We start from the raw sequence: 22,461 nt of genomic DNA, 5'->3' as shown, positions 1-22,461 counted from the left end.
CAGGAAAAGAAAAATAGTTTTTAAAAAAGTAATAAAATGCATATTCTGCTAGACTCAGTAGAATAGAATGGCACCAAAGAGGAATTGTACTATATGCAGTAAATGCACATTTACCAAATAAATTATAAACCCCCATATTACTGACTCGATACAGAGTAACGATTCCAAATGGTTCAGTTTTGTCAGACTGTATTCAGCATATACTCATGTAGACTCTAGCTTGAGCTAGCTCTGTGTAAACAGGAGAGAATCTGAAAAGCAAACACTGCAAATCCAGAATGTCTAATTTTTAAATGTTTATTCTTTGCCTATTAAAATTTTTAAGCAAAATACCAAAAGTCCAGGTTTACATAATTTAAGGAAAAAGATAAATTAGGTGAGGCTCTTCAGGGATTACAAGTAAACCTATACTTAATTTAAAAATGCCAAACATACAATCATAAAAATGATAAAAATATTAAACTAATAATATTGTTATTGAAATCAACAGTTCTGACACTGGGTCAGAACATGCAAATACTAAGAACCTAAGAACGGCCATACTGGGTCTAGCCCAGTATCCGGTCTTCTGACAGTGGCCAATGCCAGGTGCGTCAGAGGGAATGAATAGAACAGGTAATCAAGTGATCCATTCCCAGCCTCTGGCAAACAGCAATCCCTGCTTATCCTAGACAATAGCCATTGATGGACCTGTCCTCCATGAACCTATCTAATTTGTTTTTGAACCCCGTTGTAATCTTGGCCTTCACAACATTCTCTGGCAAGGAGTTCCACAGGTTGACTGTGCATTGTGCGAAGAAATACTTCCTTTTGTTCGTTTTAAACCTGCTGCCTATTAATTTCATTTGGCGACACTTAGTTTGTGTATTATGAGAAGGAATAAATAATACTTCCTTTTTTACTTTCTCTCCACCAGTCATGATTTTATAGACCTCTATTATATCCCCCCCAGAGTCGACTTTTTTCCAAGCTGAAAAGTCCCAGTCTTATTAATCTCTACTCATATAGAAGCTTTTCCATACCCCTAATAATTTTAATTGCCTTTTTCTGTACCTTTTCAAATTCAAATATATCTTTTTTGAGATGGGGTGACCAGATCTGCATACAGTATTCAAAATGTGGTCGTACCATGGATTTATAAAGAGGCAATATGATATTTTCTTTTTATCTATCCCTTTCCTAATGATTCCCAACATTCTGTTAGCTTTTTTGACTGCTGCTGCACATTGAGTGGGTGTTTTCAGAGAACTGTCCACAATGATTCCAAGATCTTTCTTAAATGGGAACAGCTAACTTAGACCCCATCATTTTATATGTATAGTTGGTATTATATTTTTCAATGTGCATTACTTTGCATTTATCAGCATTGAATTTCATCTGCCATTTTGTTGCCCAGTCACCTAATTTTGTGAGATCCCTTTGTAACTCTTCACAGTCTGCTTTGGACTTAACCATCTTAAGTAGTTTTGTACCATTTGCAGATTTTGCCACCTCACTGTTTACCCCCTTCCCACATCGTTTATGAATATATTAAACAGTACTGGTGCCAGTACAGACCCCCGGGGACACCACTATTTACTTTTCTCCATTCTGAAAACTGACCATTTATTCCTACCCTTTGTTGCCTATCTTTTAAGCAGTTACTGATCATGGAGAGGACCTTCCCTCTTATCCCATGACCGCTTGCTTTGCTTAAGAGTCTTTGGTGAGGGACCTTGTCAAAGGCTTTCTGAAAATCTAAGTACACTCTATTCACTGAATCAAAAGAATGATTCAGGTTTGGGAATCTCCCTCTCATCCTCAGCCATGAAAATGAATGCAAAGAATTAATTTAGTTTCTCTGCAATAACCTTATCTTCCTTGAGGGCTCCTTTAGCATCTCAATCATCCACTTGCCCCACTGGTTGTTTAGCAGGTTTCCTGCTTCTGATGTACATAATTTTTGTGTGTGCTGTTTTTGGCTAGTTGTTCTTTGAATTCTTTTTTGACCTTCCTAATTATATTTTTACATTTCACTTGCCAGAGCTTATGCTCCTTTCTGTTTTCCTCAATAGGATTTAACTTCCACTTTTTAAAGGAGGCCTTTTTGTCTCTAACTTCTTCTGCTTGTTTAGCCACGGTGGCACTTTTTTGGTCCTCTTACTATGTTTTTTAATTTGGGGTGTACATTTAAATTAAGCCTCTATTATAGTGTCTTTAAAAAGTTTCCATGCAGCTTGCAGGGATTTCGCTTTTGGCACTGCACCTTTTAATTTCTGTTTAACTAACTTCCTCATTTTTGTGTAGTTTCCCTTTCTACCATGGTGGGCTGCTTTGGTGTGTGTCCCTCCCTACCCTTCTTCCCCCCCCGGGATGTTAAATTTTATTATGTTTTCATCACTATCACCAAGTGGTTCAGCTATATTCCTCTTTTGGACCAGATCCTGTGCTCCAATTAGGACTAAATCAAGAATTGCCTCTCCGCTTGTGGGTTCTAGGACTAGCTGCTCCAAGAAGCAGTCATTTAAGATGTCAAGAAAATTTATCTCTGCATCCCATCCTAAGGTGACATGTAACCAATCAATATGGGTATAGTTAAAATCTCCCATTATTAATGAATTTTTTATTTGTATAGCCTTAATCTCCCTGAGCATTTCACAGTCACTATAACCATCTTGGTCAGGTGGTAGCATATCCCTACTGCTATATTCTTATTATTCAAGCATGGAATTACTATCCCTAGAGATTCTGTGGCACAGTTTGGTTCATTTAAGATTTTTATTTCATTTGACTCTATGCTTTTTTTCACATACAGTGCCACTCCCCCACCAGTTTGACCTATTTTGTCCTTCCAATATATTTTCCTGGTATTACTGTGTACCATTTATTATCCTCATTCCACCAAGTTTACGTTTCACTTCTAGCATTGTATATAAGCACTTAAAAATTGTCACTTTTCAGCTGTCTGCCATTATGTGATGTAATTGAATGGGACTCTTTTTCATTTGACTATTTCTCATCAGATCCTATCCATATTTTATCCTCTTCCATCCTCTCCTTCTTATTAGAATATAGACAATCTCCATTAATAGATCCTCCTCTAATGGACGTTCTCTCTGAACCACGTGTTCCTCTGCACCTGTCGTCTTTCTTCCAGCTCTTAGTTTAAAAACTGCTCTACAACCTTTTTTATTTTACGTGCCAGGAATCCGGTTCCATTTTGGTTTAGGTGGAGCCTGTCCTTCCTGTATAGGTTCCCAAAAGGTTCCACAGTTCCTAATAAATCTGAGCCCCTCCTCCCTACACCATCGTCTCATCCACGCATTGAGACCCTGCACTTCTTCCCGTCTAACTGATCCTGTGCGTGGAACTGGAAGCATTTCAGCGAATGCTACCATAGAGGGCCTGGACTTCAATCTCTTACCAACAGCCTGAATTTGGCCTCCAGGACCTCTCTCTTATCCTTCCCTATGTCATTGGTACTTACATGTACCACGACCACTAGCTCCTCCCCAGCACTACACATAAGTCTGCCTAGATGTCTCAAGAGATCCTCAACCTTTGCACCTGGCAGGCAAGTCACCATGCGGTTCTCCCTAATGTCAGAAAATGCTATCATATCATTAACAGGTACTTGTTTGTGATACTTATTTACAGATTCGTTGCCATGTTGACAAAACTATTTGTCATGAAGGCAGAGATTCTTTTCATATATAGTATGAGGATCCTAGTTTATTGTTCAACCGAAGAATTCTAAATAAATTCACTCCAACCTGAGATTGGTTCTCATTAGATAGTTTGCCAAGAAGACTGACATTGAATGACCCCTCACTTAAGTTTTTAAAATACGACTTCACAGTATGTGAGTATGGGATTATTAATCCTGAGGCAGATGTGGCCGTTTCTGTTTTTTGAGAGTAGCATTTTAGAAGCAGTGTGGCAGGAGGTTCTGAATGCAGAGCTGTATATGTGAAAATTTTGTTGCTGTTTTTGATTTTTGATTCATTTTTGTTCAAGATAGTAACATATTACTATAATGTGCATGTTGTAAGTAAAATAGAAAGAGTTTCCCTGAGTATTCTTCAATTGACTCCTTCCCAACATTACTACCTCCTCCACCATAGCCAGAATGACATTCACAACTACTCCTGCTCCCCATTTGTTCATGGCCCCACCTGCCTGCTCCAAAAAACCCATACATAAAGCCACTAGCCCAAGCAGAGCTTTCTATAACCTGAAAAGAGAGAATAAGTCAGAGACTCCTTGAAGTCCACTAGTGATTTTGCTATTCAAGATCTAATCAATGTGGAAAGTGCTCAGATTCTATGGTAATGAGCAGCTGTACAAAACGCTAAGATAGACAGGCAGAAACAGACCACCCTAGATAATTGTTCTTCACTGCAGTGAAGCCTGGACAATGCTCATTTCTTCAATGCATTTTTAAATACCAAATTTCAACATGGAGGATATTTATATAGATTTCTAAAACAGTCAGTTTCCAGAGAACTATATCTGTAGATATTCAGCATTTTCTGTAACATGTTTCTTTCATATTCCCATCTCTTCCCTACCTCCAGCAGATGTTCTCTCATGTCTGGATCCAAAATTGTCACTACAAATAAGCAAAATCAGCAATTAAAAATTAGTATCCATCAGTGTTAACTTCAGTATGCATTGTCCTCTCAGCTCCAAACAATGGGCATATACTCCCTAGCACTGACTGCAACAGTGTTGCGTACTGTTACTCAAATTTATATGCAGCCCATTCATCACATTTACAAACCTGCAAGAATTATCATTTGAAGCAGATAAAATAATACAGTTATAGAGTTAAAGGAAAACTCTTGGTTTTCCCTATCAAGGATTGTATGGGCAGTTTTAAATACTGTAGTAAAAGTGAAAATGACAAATATTATTTAAGAAATCAACATTGAAGTTTCAACTTTCCTATGGCTGTGGATGGCTCTGAATTTTTTTTGTCTGAAGGCTTCCAATTGTTTGGTAGAAAGCAAGACTTAAGAGAAAGGACAGGAATGAGCTTGGACTGCTTTTAAATTAATGGGGAAAGTACTGGACATTGAATGTTGATTTTTAGGTACACTTTTATAGAATATAAACCTAGTAATGCAAGTAATTATAGTTTTGTCAGACAACGTGCAGGTGTTTCAGTTATAGATAAGTAACCTGCACCTCCCAAACTGTGAATTGGTGCATATCTAATCTCTGTTCCCCTTGCCAGGACACTCATCAAATGACTTCTCAGAAGATAGTTGGAGTCTAGAGACAAGGTCGGGCGGCATGGTGGAATAAACATGGGTTCTCAACTGGGCGGTCCTCTCCACCTTGCTCTTCCCATATTGCTAAATGAGAATGGGGGTCTTGGCTAGATCCCACTAGATGAGGGCGGGTTATGTGTGAGGGAGTGTCCCAGGAAGAACTCTGAGAACCATACAAACCAAAAGAATGAGGGAATAGGGACAGAGGTGAGAGATGCACCATTTCTCAGGGACAATGGCATAGTCATAGACTTAGCTTCCAGGAATTTCAGGTAGAGATATTTGGCAATAGGAAAAAGAAACAAGTTAAAATACATGTGCTATTTTTAATAAAATGAAATGTACTTAAAAATGGTGCTAAATCCAGAGCTTTTCCCATTGACTGCAATGCAGAATGAGTTCTGTCCTGTCCTAATTTCTCTTACGCCTTAACTGTTAGTAAGAAAATTGCAGCCATCATGCAATAAGGTCAGTGAGAGCCATAGCAGAGGTTGAAAATGTTCTCTCTTTTGTTAATGATAATGCTAAGTCAAAATAATGAATTTTATTTGACTTTGTTGCAGATCTGAGTAGTGTTCAGTTTTGGCGGAGGAAGGAAGAACTGGAGTTTTCTTCTAAATAAATGTTATGGCCTGGGGAGAGAGAAAATAAGCAGCGCTGACAGTGGAGAAAAGATACACCATGATTTTTCATCTGAGATTAGATGTGAGATGCAGGAGCTGAGGAGGATAAGGCTTGTGCAACAACACTGGAGTGAGTAAGGGAAGAGGTTAGTACTAGAGCAGTGAGGGAAGTGGGAGAAGAGCAGTAAGAGGCAAGGAATTTGAGGACTTACAATAATGAAGGCAGATTTGAACTGGATCCTGAAATAAATGACACGCTAGTGGAGATGTTCATGGGTGTGGTTGCACTTCAGGCATATGTGAGAATATCAGTGGCAGCAATCTACACACACTAGTATGTAGAGAGCTGGGGATTGGGAAGGCTATGGACAAGGGAGTTTGTACCAAAGGTGAGAGGAGATGAAGACGTCCAGAGGGAACAGTCAGGAGCAAATCAATCTATAGTCACTGTGATACTGTGGAACAACTGATACCGTATGGAGGGGGAAATGCAGATGAACACTTTATTCAGTGCATGGACTGTATTTTGGCCATCCAGCATACATTATAAATAGAGCTATGCAAATAATTGATTTTTTTCAGTTTGCTGGCTGAATAAAAAAAAATAGATTAGTTTCAGGTAGACCCAAACAAAAACAAAAATTGAACATAAAATCAGTTTGAGTCAACTGAAATGTTTTGTTTGACACAAAATGTTTTGTTTCATTTCTGGTTTTTTAAACCATTTTAAAAAAATTAAATTTAGGCAAATTTTGAAACAACAAATTAAAATGTGTCATTTTGAAGATATAGAAATGCAACTTTTTGACTTTTTCTATTTCTTTTTCTTGACTGAAACTGTTTGTTGAGTTTGACACAAATAGTTTTGGTTATATTTTGGTGAATATTTGGTGAATAAAATATTTGCCTGAAAGATTTCACAGAGGCCTAACTATAAAACAGCTCTCCATGAATAAACAGCTCTCCATGGTCAAATCATGACATGTTTAATGGAACAGTTTGTTAAAAGTAGTTGTATATATGACATAGTTCCCTAGAATTGTGATATACATTAATCATCAGGAGTTAACTGCTCCATTAGCACTTCATACCAAGAGTTCTCACAGTCAATGAAAAGTATAGTTACAGGAATTTGTAGAAACTTTTCAGGCTCCCATTCATTTCCTCCTTTTAAATATACATAGTTGTAATATGAGTTCCAGAGGGGTAGCCGTGTTAGTCTGTTTTTAGCAAAACAATGAAAGTCCTGTGGCACCTTAAAGACTAACAAATTTATTTGGGCATAAGCTTTTGTGGGCAACTCCCAGGAAATCTTATGCCCAAATATATTTGTTAGTCTTTAAGGTGCCACAGGACTCTTGCTGATATTTGTAATATTTTCCTTTATCTTGATTTAACAGCAGCTTAACAGAATGCCTCAAACAGAAAACAAAACAAGAACAGCCACACATCTGATGCAACTAATTACTTTAAAAACAGGACTAAAAGAATTCTGTTACTGCACTACCCAAATTCTACAGACCCTTCTGTCTCTGTGCTTATTATTGGAAAACTCCATTGATTTCAAGAGGGGAAGTATTTGGATGCTAGAGAGCAGTGCGGATTCCTACATTAGATGAGCTGAGATCAGATAACAAAAAGAATAATATTGCCCCTTTGTCGCACTAATGTGTCACAGCTAATCGCCCCCTTTGGTATAGCTACATGACAATTAAAAACCCATGGCTGGCCCTTGCCAACTGATTTGGGCTCAGGCTGTAAGCGGCTGTTTAATTACGGTACAGACTGGTGTTTCTCAACCTATTTTCATTTGCAGACTCCTTTGGAAATTTCACATGGAGGTGCGGACCCTTTGGAAATCTATTGTCTGTGTGTATATATAGTTGAATTCTGTTCAGTCAGTTTTCAGTCCAAGTCTTTCGCAGACCCCTGAGTCATAGTCCACAGAACCCCAGCAGTCTGCAGACCACAGGTTGAGAACTATTGGTGTAGACATTTCTACTCAGGCTCGGGTTGGAGCCCAGGCTGTAGGACCCTGCGAGGTGGGAGGGTCCCAGAGCCCAAGCCTGAACATCTACATTGCAATTAAAAAGCCCCTTAGCCTGAGCCCCTTAGTTCAAGTCAGCTGACATGGCCCGCCATAGGTGTCTAGTTGCACTATAGACCTAAGGGGTCATTTAATTGCGGTGTAGACATTTGGGCTTGGCTGATGACCTAGCTCTAGGATGCTGCAAGATGTGGATGGTGAGGGAGGGCACAGCTTGACCGCAACTAAACAGCCCTTTATCCGGAGCCCCACAAGCCCAGTCAGCTGGTGTGGGCCAGCCACAGGTATCTAATTGCGGTGGAGATATATTCTTCTTGGTCTTGTCTATATGCCCTTTCTGTGTGTCATCTCCTGAAATACCTTTCCTGACTCCCTGCAACTCCCTCCTTAAAGCACACACAGCCACCAAGAGACATATAAAACCTAATCCTCTCCTCAGGATGTGTTAACAAAATTGACAATAGGAAATTAAAATAGAAAGAATATGAACTAACTTTATTGCTTGTTAACTTACTTTCCATTGTATCCCCTCCGTCCACTTTTTGTCTATTTAGAGTTTAAACCTTTTGGAGCAAGAATCTTGATTGTGTATTTATCTGTGAAGGTCTTGTTCACCTTGGGCTGTGTATAAGTTGATCCTAATGTTCTGTGTATGCACTGTATGTTTCCCTTCATGTGAGTATTTGAAAATCATGTCATGAGCTAACTGTTCTGTTTTTGCAGTAGAGTTAGCTATTTCCTTTCATTTGCTCTTCATGGTGGCAGCCCAGGTTGAGTACCTGCATAACAGCTGTAACACAAGTGGTGCCTCTTTTGGCATGTGTGGAATTTCACCTTAGTAATCTGATGCAGTTTCATTCTTCCTTGCTCTTTTCACACCCCATTTTCAGAATGTGCATAACCCACTGGTATATTTCCCAAACAGTTTGAGCTACACAAAGAACCAAGATGGCAGTGGCATACCGTTGGTCTCCAGCGCCCAGGGGCCAATGCTGGCATTTGCGGTCCTCCCCCCCTTTCCGGGGGGTGCCTGTGCTGCTACGGGGCCAGCCGCCCAGAGCTTCCAGTGGCACTCAGCCATTCAGAGGCAGAGCGCAGCAGCCCCCAGCGCCCAGGGTGGCCCGGCCGTTCTGCCCCTCCCCGTATACACTCTCAGCGGCTGGTCAGGAGCCACTCTGGCGCCAGTCCCGTCCCCAAGCAGTGCAACGGCCCCCCTACCCACATGGGCCTGGTCGGTGTCCTCTCAAGGCTGGTGCCCTCCTGCCCTTCCCCCCCCCCGTACACCACTGTAAGATGGGCAGAATACCAATGCTTTGTTATGGAAGAACATTACTTACCTTAATGTGTGAAAATTGCTGAAATGAAAGGGGAAAAAAATAAAGATATCAATCAAATAACTGATGGCCAGAAAGGGCCTAAAAATACAGCTGAGGAGTTTTTGTAATTTATTAGGACACTTCTGAGAAGTGTGTAGTTCATCTGCTGTATTTTTGCTCTGTTTTATGCTTGCTTTTTAATTTGAATTTAAATGTGCAATTTTTATTTCAAGGCTCTCAACCAGAATGCTGAACTAAGGAGTCGCTTGAACAGAATACATTCTGAGTCTGTTATTTGTGATCAGGTTGTCAGTGTAAATATTATCCCTAGTCCTGATGAGGTAAGACTTTGGCCTTTAATGGAATTAGTGTACAATCGAACCTAGCTAATTCTCACTATTAACTGAGAGACCCTTTGCAAATTACTGAATTTTGCAAATTGGCATGTAAGTGAACAAGCACATTTATATATAAAAAGCAAGGAGAATATTATGTAGTATCTTTCATGAAAGTAGTGAAGTTTTAGCAATGGAAGTTCTCAATGGAGAACTCTGCTATTAAATCTCTTCTGAGAAATGGAGAGACCCCACTGACTTTGAGTATAAATTATTGTGTGGGAATTAGTGAGATTCTGTTGTATTTTTATGTAACCAGACGAGTATCTGAGAATGACTGTATCTTGGTTGCTTGCAGTATATCAGGGCCCAGTTCTGCAAATGCTTATGGGACATAGTGCTTATTACTGTAGGTGGTTATAAGAACCTAAGAATGACCATACTGGGTCAAACCGCTGGTCCATCTAGCCCGATCTCCTCTCCTCCAACAGTGGCCAATGCCAGGTGCTTCGGAGGGAATGAACAGAACAGGCAGTCATCAAGGGATTCATTCCCTGTTGTCCACTCACAGCTTCTTGCAATCAGAGGCTAGTGACACTCAGAGCATGGGGTTGCATCCCTGACCATCTTGGTTAATAGCCATTGATGGACGTATCCTCTATGAACTTAGCTAGTTCTTTTTTGAACCCCCTTATAGTTTTGGCCTTCATAACCTCCCCTGGGAATATGTTCCACAGGTGGATGGTGCGTTGTGCAAAGAAGTACTTCCTTTTTTTTTTATTTTAAACCTGCTGCCTATTAATTTTATTGGGTGACCCCTGGTTCTTGTGTTATGTGAAGGAGTAAATAACACTTCCTTATTCGCTTTTTCCACGTCATTCATGATTTTATAGCCCTAATGCCCCTGATCATTTTTGTTGCCCTTCTCTGTACCTTTTCCAATTCTAATAAATCTTTTTTGAAATGTGGTGACTGGAACTGCACACAGTATTCAAAGTGTGGGCATACCATGGATTTATACTGTGGCATTATGATATTTTCTGGCTTATTACATATCACTTTCCTAATGATTCCTAAAATAGTTAGCTGTTTCGACCGCCACTGCATGTTGAATGGATATTTGCAGAGAACTATCCACAACGACTTCAAGATGTCTTTCTTGAGTGGTAACGGCTGATTTAGACCCCATCATTTTGTATGTACAGCTTAGATTATGTTTTCCAATGTGTATTACTTCGCATTTATCACAGTGAAGTCAAGGGGATCACTGAACAGAGTAAGAGCTATGTAGGCAGTAAGTGGTTGCCGGATCTGCTCCTTACTTCTTCTCTATCCTCAATCAACAAAAAGTACCTCCAATAGAGTATTTATGTAAATGGCCGTTCAGTTTACTTCACAAAAAGAGTAGTTCTGAATTTGGGCAGATATAATATATTACAAATTAATGTTGTGTGTCTGTCACTGTTGTCTGTGTTGGTATTTCACCAACATGTTTTCCATCGGCATTTCCATTCAGAAATGTGTTTTTTAGATGTGTCAAGCCATTTCAACTAAGGTAACATTTGTCTCTGAATTATTTTCCTAACAAAAAAGAATAGTGTAAATCTATGTTAAGTTATTTGTGTGTGTGTGTGTTTTATTTTGGAAAGTCCAAAATACAATTTTACTGGAGTGCAGTGTCATGGAATCTGTAGATGGAGGATAACATGTCCAACAATGGAAAGGCATGATAGTATGGAGTTAGAGCCTTAACACAGACTTTTTTTATTTATTGATTTTATTTTGTTGTTTAACTTTAACATTATTTAGTTATTACTTTTCAAATATATATATATATTTTTTTTGGTATACATGGGTCTGAATGTTGGAGTTCATAGAGCTGGACCTGCTTTCACCAGGTCTGAATTTGACTCCTTCTCTTGATCATTCAGTAATGTAATCGTATGTACAATGTGGGTATATTTTTCAATTAGGCTGATATGTGGCCTTCCTGTTTGCACCCACATTTTTGTACCCCAGAAATGAATTACATGCAGAAATCTGAGCAGCTGCCCATCCAGCTCATCAGATTTGTTCCAGCAATTCATTGTGCAGGTGATATTTGTTGCTGCTGAAGGAAGGTTATGCTTCTAAAAACGCACTCCACAGTATTTTTTTAATCAAGTTTAGGCTGAAGTATTCACATTTTGTCATATTTACAAACATTTATTACTTTGTTTAATTTGATTTCTTCAGCACATTTCCTCAGCTCTGGTGCATTACACTAATTTAAAAAAACAGTTCATACAAAATTTTAAAACTTTAATGGCCTGCTCATATAAATAACAACAACAAACTAGTCCCCTCTGATGATGATCAAACACCATAATGCATCAACAAGCTCACAATAGCCCCATCACTTGAACATCCATTCCCGTAAACATAAGTGGAAAAAAAGAATAGTGTTTAACCTATTATTTTGTATTTATAATTAACTAATGTACAACTTAAGACAACTTTATAAAATAGTGTTATTGTATTTGTACCTTGTCTGGGCTAAAATGTCAACAAAAGAGTTTGCAGCGCCTCTGTGCAGAGGTTAGTAAGGAGTGCAGTTGTACTCCAAACAGGAATGATTTAGTTGGGTTCCATGTGTATTGTGTCTCAGCAACTTCCATACTGCGTCAAATGTGTGCAGTTCAAAAGTAAAGCTATATTTTCTAACTGCTGGCCATGTAAGCTCCTGCTGGGATCTGAGTGCCACACTGGCCCTTTTCTTGTTCAAGCATCATCATCAATTATAACTGAGACAGATTGTGGCCCCCAGATCTGCTCATGTACCTCCTTTTCCCAGATGCCATAGAGGCTGCTCTGTAGGTCTGAGGGCCATCACAAGGGGAAGGGATGATAACTGTGGAAACCTCCTTTCAGGGAGCGTTTTGGGGGCAGCTGGTTGTGGAGAAAGCCTTGGCCATATGATGCTAATGGAGCCCCAATGCTAGAGGGTCAGAAGAGTGACAGGAAGGGCGGGAAGGGCTTGTGTGGAGTCACAGAGCCTCTGTATGCTGGCTCTGGTCTTCTGCAGAGCCTCCACTGCTTTCATGTATCTCACTAAGTATCTGGGGAGTGTGGGACAGAATGTCCTGTTCATTCCACAGTGGAGCAGCCCCAACTCCTCCCCCCACCTCAGTGGAATGATATAGGGAAAACATCACAGGGATATAGGGGAAACTCTTTGAATTGTCCCATGGAAAGAGTAGTCTATCCCATAGCATACAACTCTGTTGATTCAAGCCACACCAGCTCATTCTCCTTAGCAGTATTGGCTTTTTGGTGCTAATATCAGTGAACATTTATTGTTATCCAAAGTAATCCAAATATGACTCTGAGTACACACAGGGAATAGCTGTATGGAGTAAGAATTTGCAGTAGTCACTTTTCTGACCATAGCCATATTTCAAGAGGTTATGATGTCACTACTGAAATTAAGAGGTGCATTAACTTTGAAAATAATAATTACAAATAATTCCCCAGCCTGGAAAGCCATTTTTTGTTTTTTGTTTTTGTTTGTTTTGGTTGTATCAAGGCTAGTTCCCATGCTGGTTGATAAAACGTATTATGAAAGACATCTCCATCCCAAACATCTCTGGAGTTCATGATTGCAATGCTTTTGCACTATACAACAGAAGTCTGCAAAGCTGTTCCTATGGGTACAGAATCCTGATCCGTGATTATACACACTACTGAAGCTTACTTATAACTGCTTCTGAATAGGGATCCAATGAAGGAATACATCTTATTTTTATAAATGTGTAATTATTCAGAGGAGTGCATTTTTCTCTAATATTTCAAGTCTCATTTTTTAATTGTATACGAGTTTCTATGGAAATGTTGGCCCATATATGTACCTTAAACAGGTGTTTCATGTGGATAACTTTTCCTGCACAGCATCTTTTACCTTGTATGCACCATTTTGCTGTATTAGAAATAATATTTTACATCCTTATGTTTATTTTGTTTACAGACAGGTGAACAAATTCATGTCAATCTTCCATTGTCCCAGCAAGTTTCTAATGACAGTAGGCTCTCTATGTCCGAATCTGTCTCCGAATTCTTTGATGCGCAGGAAGTGCTTTTGTCAGCAAGCTCGTCAGAAAATGAGGTAGGCCGTGGCAGTGTGTCTTGTGCTGTTTGTCAGTAAATGTAGTAAATATGGAATCAGATAGCAGAAGACAACAATTACTGAATGAACCTTTGACCCTAATTACGAAATTTTCTGTCTGTAGCATTTACAAATAAACCTGAGACTCTTAGTGTTCCATGGAGAGCAACAGCAGTTAGAATTATTGTGTAGAAATACAATATATTTGGTATATATCCTTGCTAGACAATGTAAATCTCCATAGAAGGATAAGGTGGAAGGGTTCCATTATGTGTGGCTGTGGGTGGCCACTAATCTGGATAAAACCATCTGAATTTAAAAACAAATTACTGTGCACAAAGTCAATCTCTGTGACCAGAGGTGTAGGCAGTACCTGGAAAACTGTGCAAAGGGCTCATTCAAACTGCAAACTAAAGCAGTCAGGAACAGTTCAGGCCACAGAATAATGCTGTCATCCCTAACTCCCCTGTGGTGTTCCAGACGTTTACATAGCGTTTTGGAATGGTGTGCTGAGGATTTGCACTATAGAATTCACCCATGCTTTGTAAGTGGCATGTGGAACTTCCCTTTATGTATTTCCTCTGTTTGTGCTGTACAGTTTCTCTAAATCCCCTACTGTGGTTTTTGTGAATAATCATTTGCTTTTAACTACATCTTCTTAAAAGTGCTTTTGTAGAATTTCTAAATGGAATCACTTCATCTTTCCAAATATCGTACTTGTTGAATCCTGAGCCTTTAGTGATAAGGTTTGCAGCCGCATTCATTAAGAGCTACAACAATCATCTTCTCTCCAGCCCCCTGTTGTTACCTTGCCTGCTGTTAAGCTTTGTTGCACTTGTACACTTTGTCAGGCTTCACTTTCCAAACTCTACACGACACAAGAAAAAGTGATTTCACAGTTCAGGGGGAGGGAGCAACATCCTGTTGTTACATGGCCACTGACTGATGTGAAAGGATTGGGAGCAAGTGTACGGTTTTTTGCCCTGAACACCCAAACTCCCTGGGAGAGGAGAAGTGTCTTTGCAGAGTGCTGATTCAGCAGATTTCTCGAGATTACAGACTAGCTCAGAGAGTGAATTCCCCAGCCAGATGTTTCCATATCCGGTATCTTGACATTAAAATAAAACCCCCCAATAATTTTAATTAATTTAAAACACATAAGAAACATCATTGCCCATGGGATCCATAGACAAATAAGACCTTAAAATTGTTTATTGGAACCAGCAGCTGCAGATTCTGCTTCAACCTCAGAGCATCTGGTGTGAGGAGCCTTTAATGTTAACATGACACGGACTAAAACACCTCTGAAGAGAGAGACACAGGACACTTTTAAAACTCTTTTGTATTCTACTACCCACTGCCACATCTAAGGCTGGAAGTAGCTCAGAGTAAAAGCATCTTTAAAAAAAAAAAAAAAAAAAGAAGAAGAGACTAGCTAGTTTCTCTGTTTAAGGCAATTTAAGTGCCAGCTGAAGTACTTTCATAGGCTTCACTGGAGATTCCACAGCTCCACCAGGTGAAATCCAGTGCCAGTTGCTGCCAGTTTGAGCAAAGGGAACAAATCTCTAAGCAGTGTAAGCATGCAAAGGCCCCTCGTGTTTTTGTTTTTATCTCAAGCAAGCTGATGGGTGCTTAGCTCTTTGTAAAACCTGGCCATAGTTCAAAAACCAGACTTTTCTTTAACTGTAATATTGGACTTGCCCTTAAAGTAAATAAAATACATATTTTAGCCCCTTTTGGAGCTATGAAAAACCACACTTTTCTTCCTTGCTTTCCCTAATCTCAAGGCCCTGGTTGAAGTAAGTGTTTCCAGTCCCCAAAGACTGGAATCTATGGGCATGTCTACACTACAAAGTTAAGTCGACTTAATTTAAGTCGACATCCAGCCGCCACAGTAATTAAGTCGGTTGGGCGTGTCCACACCACATTAATTCTGTTGGTGGAGTGTGTCCTCACTAGCAGCACTTGCATTAATGCACAGAGCAGTGTGCCATGGGTAGATATCCCACAGTGCAACTAGCTGCAGAGGCTTTTGGGAAGGGCTTGCAAAGACCCATGGGACCAAAACATTGTCGCAGGTGGGAATGGGAACATGGCTTTGGCCTCCCATGATGCAGTTTCCTCCCTTCCTCCCTGCCCTGATATCAACAGCAAACAACCCATCCTTTTTTTCACCTTTTTTCGAAAGCCTGGCTTAGCTGTGCATATGCTATCGCCCAAGAAGCCTGGGTCCTGCTCAGCTATGCTCTCTTTTTGTGAGCATTACAAACACCTCGCAACTTATCCTGTGGTATTTCCACAGCCAAGACAGAAGCAACTGCATGGAATATTGCAATGTCATTCAAGCAGCTCTGCTTCAAAGCATAAAACAGAACAATTCCTGGTTGCAGTTGGCAGTCATGCAGCAGTTGAACACAATGGTATGCCATTTCTTGTCTTGGGAAACAATCACTGACAGGTGGATTGCATCGTTATGCAGCTATGGGATGACGAGCATGGCTGCAGAACTTTTGAAAGCAAAAGGCCATTTTCCAGGAACTCTGTGCAGAGCTTATTCCGGCTCTGAAGCGCAGCAACACTAAAATGAGATCTGCTGTGACAGTGGAGAAGCAAGCGAGTGGCGATTGCTCTGTGGAAGCTTGCAACACCAGAGTACTATCAGTGGGAATCAATTCAGAATTGGTAAATCCACTGTGGGAGATGTTGTGATCGAAGTGTGCAGGGCCATTAATTGACGTCTGCTAAGAAGGGTAGTGACTCTGGGCAATGTGGAGGACATAGGGGATAGTTTTGTGGCGATGAGGTTCCCTAACCGTAGTGAGGTGATAGATGGCATCCATATCCCTACCTTGGCACCAGACCACCTTGCCAAAGAGTACATCAACCGAAAGGGATACTTTTCAATGGTGTTGCAAGCACTGTTGGATCACAGAGGGCAGTTCACCAACATCATCATGGGATGGTCAGGAAAGGTTCATGAATCACACATCTTTAAGAACACAGGTCTGTTCAGAAAGTTGCAGTCAGGGACTTTCTTTCCAGATTGCAAAATAACCACTGATGATGTTGAAATGTCAATAGTGATTATGGGAGACCCAGCCTACCCCTTGCTCCCAACCATACACTGGTCATCTGGACATCAGTATGGAGCGGTTCAACAATAGGCTGAGCCAAGCGCAGAATGGTGGTGGAATGTGCCTTTGGACATTTAAAGGGTCACTGGTGTAGTTTGCTTATCAGGTTAGACATCAGTGAAAGCAATATCACTATTTTTATCGCTGCATGTTGTATGCTTCATAATATCTGTGAGGCAAAGGGAGAGAAATTTCCCCAGGGGTGGGGCATGGAGGTGGATAAGTTGACAGCTAATTCTGAGCAGCCAGATACCAAGGCAATAAGAAGAGCTCTGCATCTCTGGGAGGCTCTGAAAACCTGTTTCAGTAATGAGACAGAATAATGTGTGCCGCATATCTGCATTCTGCCTTCCCATACCTTCCTCTCCATTGCATCAATTTCCCTGTACCTTCCCTTCCCCCTTCCCCTCCCCTCCCCTCCCCTCCCTGCCCACCAATCCCCATGATTGGAATAAATAAAGAGTATTTCATTTGTGAAACATTGACTTTTATTGCAAACATAAAGATCCACCACCTCCTGTGTACTCCAAACTGGAGCATGTTTGGGATGTTGAGTTGCCATGACCAGCTATGCTGGTGAGCTTTCCCCGCTGATCAAATAGGATATGGGAATTCAAAATTTCCCAGGAGTTTAACAGGGGAGGGGCTGTTTCCTGTGTACCTGGTTGCTGTGCAACAGAGTTGAAGACGATCTCCAGAGCAATCACAGCGGAGCATTGGGGACACCACCTGGAGGCTCAGTTGACTTTCACAATGCTGTGTCTACACTGCCTCTCTGTCAACCCATCAACATCGATTTAAGTGCTACGTCTTTCACGGAGATGGAGTAATGAAGTTCATATTTCAGGTGAGTTAGGTTGGCGGAGGGGATCTGGTAGTGTAGATGTACACAGTATTAGGTCGACGTAAGGTGGCTTCTGTCGACTTAAGTTTGTAGTGTAGACCAGGCCTATAATTGCCTTACCTAAGTTGCTCGCAGGAGGGTCCTTCAGAAACCACCCCCCAGCTAATGTAATTGTTTTAAGTGCTTTGAGATCTTTGGATATAAAGCGCTATAAATAAAGCTAGTTATTATTATTATTACTGTTCTTGTTTTAAAATGAAAACCTTTTAATTTTATAATTAGAATAAACCTCTCCAAGGAGTCCAAATGAATGTTCAGCTTCCTGCTTCCCTGAGCACCTTGCCTGTGCTGCTATCACACAATAATAAATCACCTTGTTGTGGTACTGCATCCATTGTGATGATAGGCAGGAAAACAGAGTCTTACGGATTGCTCACCCAGGGAGGTGTTCTTTTAGTTAATACCTGCTGATCAATCTGTACATAGAGAGGCAAGAAACCAGGGAATACCTGACAAAACTGATACATTTATTCAAGGGGAAAATATCAATAAAATACCAATTTTTTCTCCTTCTCTCATTCATTTTTACACACACACACACACACACACACACACACACACACACACACACACACACACACACACACACACACACACACACACACACACACACACACACACACAAATTTTGAGGAACAGAAAGTGACCTGGAGGATGCTCAAAAAGTTTTTTTTCCTGTTCTACAATAAATACCATTCTGCATATGGCCTGCCATAGGGCAGTGTGAAATACTTTACAAGCTCAGACTGGCCAGTTTATTTGGGTTTGGCAGTACCCATTAAGGGGCATTGTGCCAGGAAAGAGGTTGGATCTGTGGCTGATGGGACGTGAGACCTATCCAGGAATGGTGGGAAGAGCCAGTCCCAAAACTCCTTCCCACCACTTCCCTTGGAAAGAACCTCTTCCTTCCTGTTCTTCTGCCCTGCCTCGCTTTTTCCTGGTGACCAGCCCTGTCTCCTACCTCATACACGTAAGACGTCGGGGGTAGATGGCTCTGAGTAGTGTGAGCAACTGTAGAGTGGGGGGAGTTCCTGGCACAGAGCCCAAAGCAGCTCCATCCCAATGATCAGGCTGATATGAGAGGTGAGTCTCTGCCTGTGCAGTGGGCACTTTCAGCACTTGTGCTAAGATAGCCTTTGTTAGCAGGCAGGGAGGGAGACTTTAGGAAGGTGATAGGGGACAGGGAGTGGGAGAGAGAGAAAAGATGAGTTTTGCAGACTCCCATCCTTTGTCTTAGAACATTACACTCATGCTAAGGGTTAAATTCCTCTCTTGTGATGTGGCGTTCTGCAGCTGCCCCAACTATATTGCTCTTCTGTTATCTAACTAAAAGGCAGATGCTGCATTTGGATATGCTCTGCTATTACTCACAAAAGTCAAGTTCTACCCCGGGCTAAAAGCCATCTGTGTTTATTGGGAAGAGGAGGTATGGAGCCTATTTCTTCCCATTTCCTCCTGAAGCAAGTGGACAGGATCTCTGTTACAGCCGTTCAGGAGCACACTACGGGTAGGACCTGGCCTCTGTGCTGGTATATGTACTGCCACCCACGCAGCATGCATAGGCCTGCTGTTGAATAGCACATATGCTTTGCCTTGAACTAGCAGGATGGCCTGCTGGCACTTTCTGTTCCCCAAGACCATAAGTCAATGAGGGCAGGATTTAATAATTATCTAGTATTAATCTCTCTAGCACAACAGTCTTTTAAAATAAAGGAGGTAAAATTTCAGTCTTCATGCAGAGCTTGGTGAGTAAGTTACAGTGTAGCATATGTGCCCAGATAAACTTGAGAAGCTAATTAATTCCTTCCTTCCCTCTTTCCCTGTTGAGCTTTTTAATGTAGGGGATTACAAAGGAATGCAGAACAGATGCTAATTTAATTTTTCTGCTATGTTCTTGACAAATCTGAATTACTGTTAGGAATTTTGGAGTTAAGCGAAGCATTGTAAGGTATCTTGGATGATGAAAAATGAATTTCTTTTTAAATGACCCTTGAGGAATATGAGTCCAAAAAGAATGCTTCATATCCAAGAGCATAATTTTGTTTTCTTTAGCTTGCTGTATGCCACAGAAGAATGTAACTATATTTTCTCTGTGTGTATTTAAGCTTTAAAAATATTGCTTGGTAGGATTTTTTAAACCATTTATCCCATATCTGACACTTAGGAGTGCCATGTGGACAATATTAAAAGTACCTTGACAAAATTATTTTAATTTATTTTTAATCTACTTAGAACACAGTAATGAAGTGACCTTGTACAATTGCCATGTTTTCCTTCCATCTTTTCAGCACTACTGACTTATACACTGTAGCGTGTGCCAATTTGACCCAGAAAACTCACGATTATCTGGCACAGGGTGCTACAAGGACAGTGTGGCCAAGGTTCTCTATCTGGAGAGTGGAATCTTTAATTCAATTTGTAGATCTACCAGGTGTACAAAGTATTGCTGTTCTTCAAGTGCTTGCTCATATCAATTCCATGTTAGGTGTGTGTGCACCCATGTGTATGGCTTTCGGAGACTTTTTTCTTCTTAGTGGTATCTGTAGGGCCAGCTCCGGTGCCGCCTGGAGTGCCGCGCTCATGATGCAGTATATGAGGTGCCGCTGGCCGTAAGCTCCCTCAGTTCCTTCTTTCTGCCTGTGACAGTTGTTGGACTGACTCTTTTCTTGCGTCCGCAAGTACCTAGTTGTTTTTCCGTTAATTCTAGTTAGTTATAAATAGTTTTAAAATAAGAAGTTAGTTGTAGTTGTCCCCTTGGAGACGTTTACCTGGCTAAAGAGCGTGCCCCGGTCCCTAGGCTTCTAACCGTGTACTGCATGCCACAAGCCTTTTCCTCTCAACAACCCTCACAATAAGTGTTTAAAGTGTCTGGGTGAGACACATGTGAAGGACAGGTGTAAAATCTGTAAGGGCTTCAGGCCGCAGACACAGAAAGACAGGGACATTTGTTTGAAAGCTCTGTTAATGGAAGTGGCATTTAAACCAGCCTCAGAACCCGCTCGCTTGGACTCGGTGCAGAGCACCTCAGCATTGGTGCGGAGCACCCCGCCGGCACTGTGCTCTTCGTGGCACCGCTCTCCATCACCAATGCCAAAGAAGTGGCAGACGAAACAGCGGGGCCGGTCCCTTGTGCCGAAGAGGGACAAGAAGACGGAGACGAGTAAAGGGCCAGCATCAGGCAAATCACTCGTCCAGGAGCAGTCGGAACTGACCTCCCTGCGTAGGGCCATGGGCCCTCTGAAGGAGCCACTCCCGACTCCTGGGAGTGGAAGAGGGCCCCTTTGTCTAATGGTGTCGTCGACACCAGCGGCCAGAGACTTAATGGCCCTCCCAGTGCCTCCTACTCTGCTAATCTTATCTTCGGCGCCAGAGCCAGTGCAGGCATCTGTCTCCAGAGGCAAGCCAGGCATGGGACTGCCACACTGGGTTGTCAATCAGCATCGCTCCCCATCCAGGCACCAGTCTACAACACTGCGGCCACGATCTCCAGCACTGGGGCGAAGCTGTCCCCATCTCGGCTTCAGTCCCCATCATGTTTCCAGTCCCCGACAAGGAAGAGAGGTTCACCAGGGACATATCATCGGTCACCGTCACCTCAGCACCATTCACCAGCGTGGCATCAATCCCTGGACACCCAGCACCAGTTCCCGGCACTGCATAGTCTGTGGCATAGCTGAACACTGCCATCCAGTATGGCACTGTTCAGGAGAATTTTACCAGAGGTCGCCTTCCTTCGGCATTGCTCCCTGGGACCACACTGTAGCCACTAGGAGGAGCCACAAATAGCACCCCCATGGTCCCTGAGAGGAGAACAGTTCACCCTCCCTCCCCTTGAGCTATTAGCAACCTGTTCCCTACTACTAGTCTGGTGGAAGGTTTCCTTCCTGGTGGTGATCACCTCAGCATGAAGGGTTTCTGAGATCCGAGCCCTCCCCTTGGAACCACCTTACACAGTGTTTTATAAAGATAAGGTCCAGCTGTGGCCCCACCCAACCTTCCTATTGAAAGTGATGTCGCAGTTTCATAATAACCAAGATACTGGTGTTCTTCCCCAAGCCACATAGTTCCGGTGAGGAGCAGAGGCTGCAGACCCTAGATGGTAGACATGCTTGGGCCTTCTACATCACAAGGACTAAATGCTTCCATAAATCAACACAACTTTTCGTCGTGGATGAAAAGGCCTACCTGTCGTCTCCCAAAGGATCTCCCCATGGATGACCGCCTGCATAAAATTCTATTATGAACAAGTAAAAGTGCCTCCGCCAGCGATCGTAACAGCTCATTCAACTAGAGCGCAAGCCTCATCAGCGACCTTCCTGGCGCAAGTGCCGATCCAAGAAATCTGCAGTGCGGTGACATGGTCTTCAGTATATACTTTCACATTCCATTATGCTATCACCCAACAGGCTCACAATCACAATCCAATGATGTGATTGTGAGCCAACAATCACAATGCCTCACAATCATTAACTTTGAAGTTTTCACGCGTTGTGTAATATTTTGGAATTTTCAACTTTTTAGAAAAAGAGAATTTTGTTTGGAAAGGCCAACACAGATGTCTTTTAAAAACAATTTGTAAAATAATCTAACACTGATACGAGCTGAATAGAAAAAGCAGCTTCAAAATCAGGAATTACTGTTTACATAACTTTGCCATCCCTTGAGCTGTGTTTTAATATAATTTATTTTATATTCTACGGGATAGA

The 22,461-nt window shown here is 41.5% G+C and overlaps 1 protein-coding gene across 5 annotated transcripts in view; it reads left to right on the top strand.

Annotated features, from left to right (window-relative positions):
• OSBPL6 (oxysterol binding protein like 6) overlaps positions 1-22,461 on the top strand; it is a 191,131-nt gene that overhangs the window by 144,990 nt on the left and 23,680 nt on the right. For 4 of the 5 annotated variants that reach the window (XM_067549166.1, XM_067549164.1, XM_067549163.1 and 1 more), the window contains 2 exons: positions 9,475-9,582; positions 13,580-13,717. In XM_067549166.1, the coding sequence (XP_067405267.1) occupies positions 9,475-9,582; positions 13,580-13,717 (246 nt within the window). The remainder of the gene's footprint in view (positions 1-9,474; positions 9,583-13,579; positions 13,718-22,461) is intronic. The other variant, XM_067549167.1, reaches the window with a different exon arrangement.

Source organism: Emydura macquarii, unplaced genomic scaffold (genome assembly GCF_026122565.2).
Source record: "Emydura macquarii macquarii isolate MOO-44397 ecotype Brisbane River unplaced genomic scaffold, CSIRO-AGI_Emac_v2 contig_1253, whole genome shotgun sequence".
Lineage (NCBI taxonomy): Eukaryota > Metazoa > Chordata > Testudines > Chelidae > Emydura > Emydura macquarii.
This window is presented reverse-complemented; position numbering and strand designations above follow the sequence as displayed.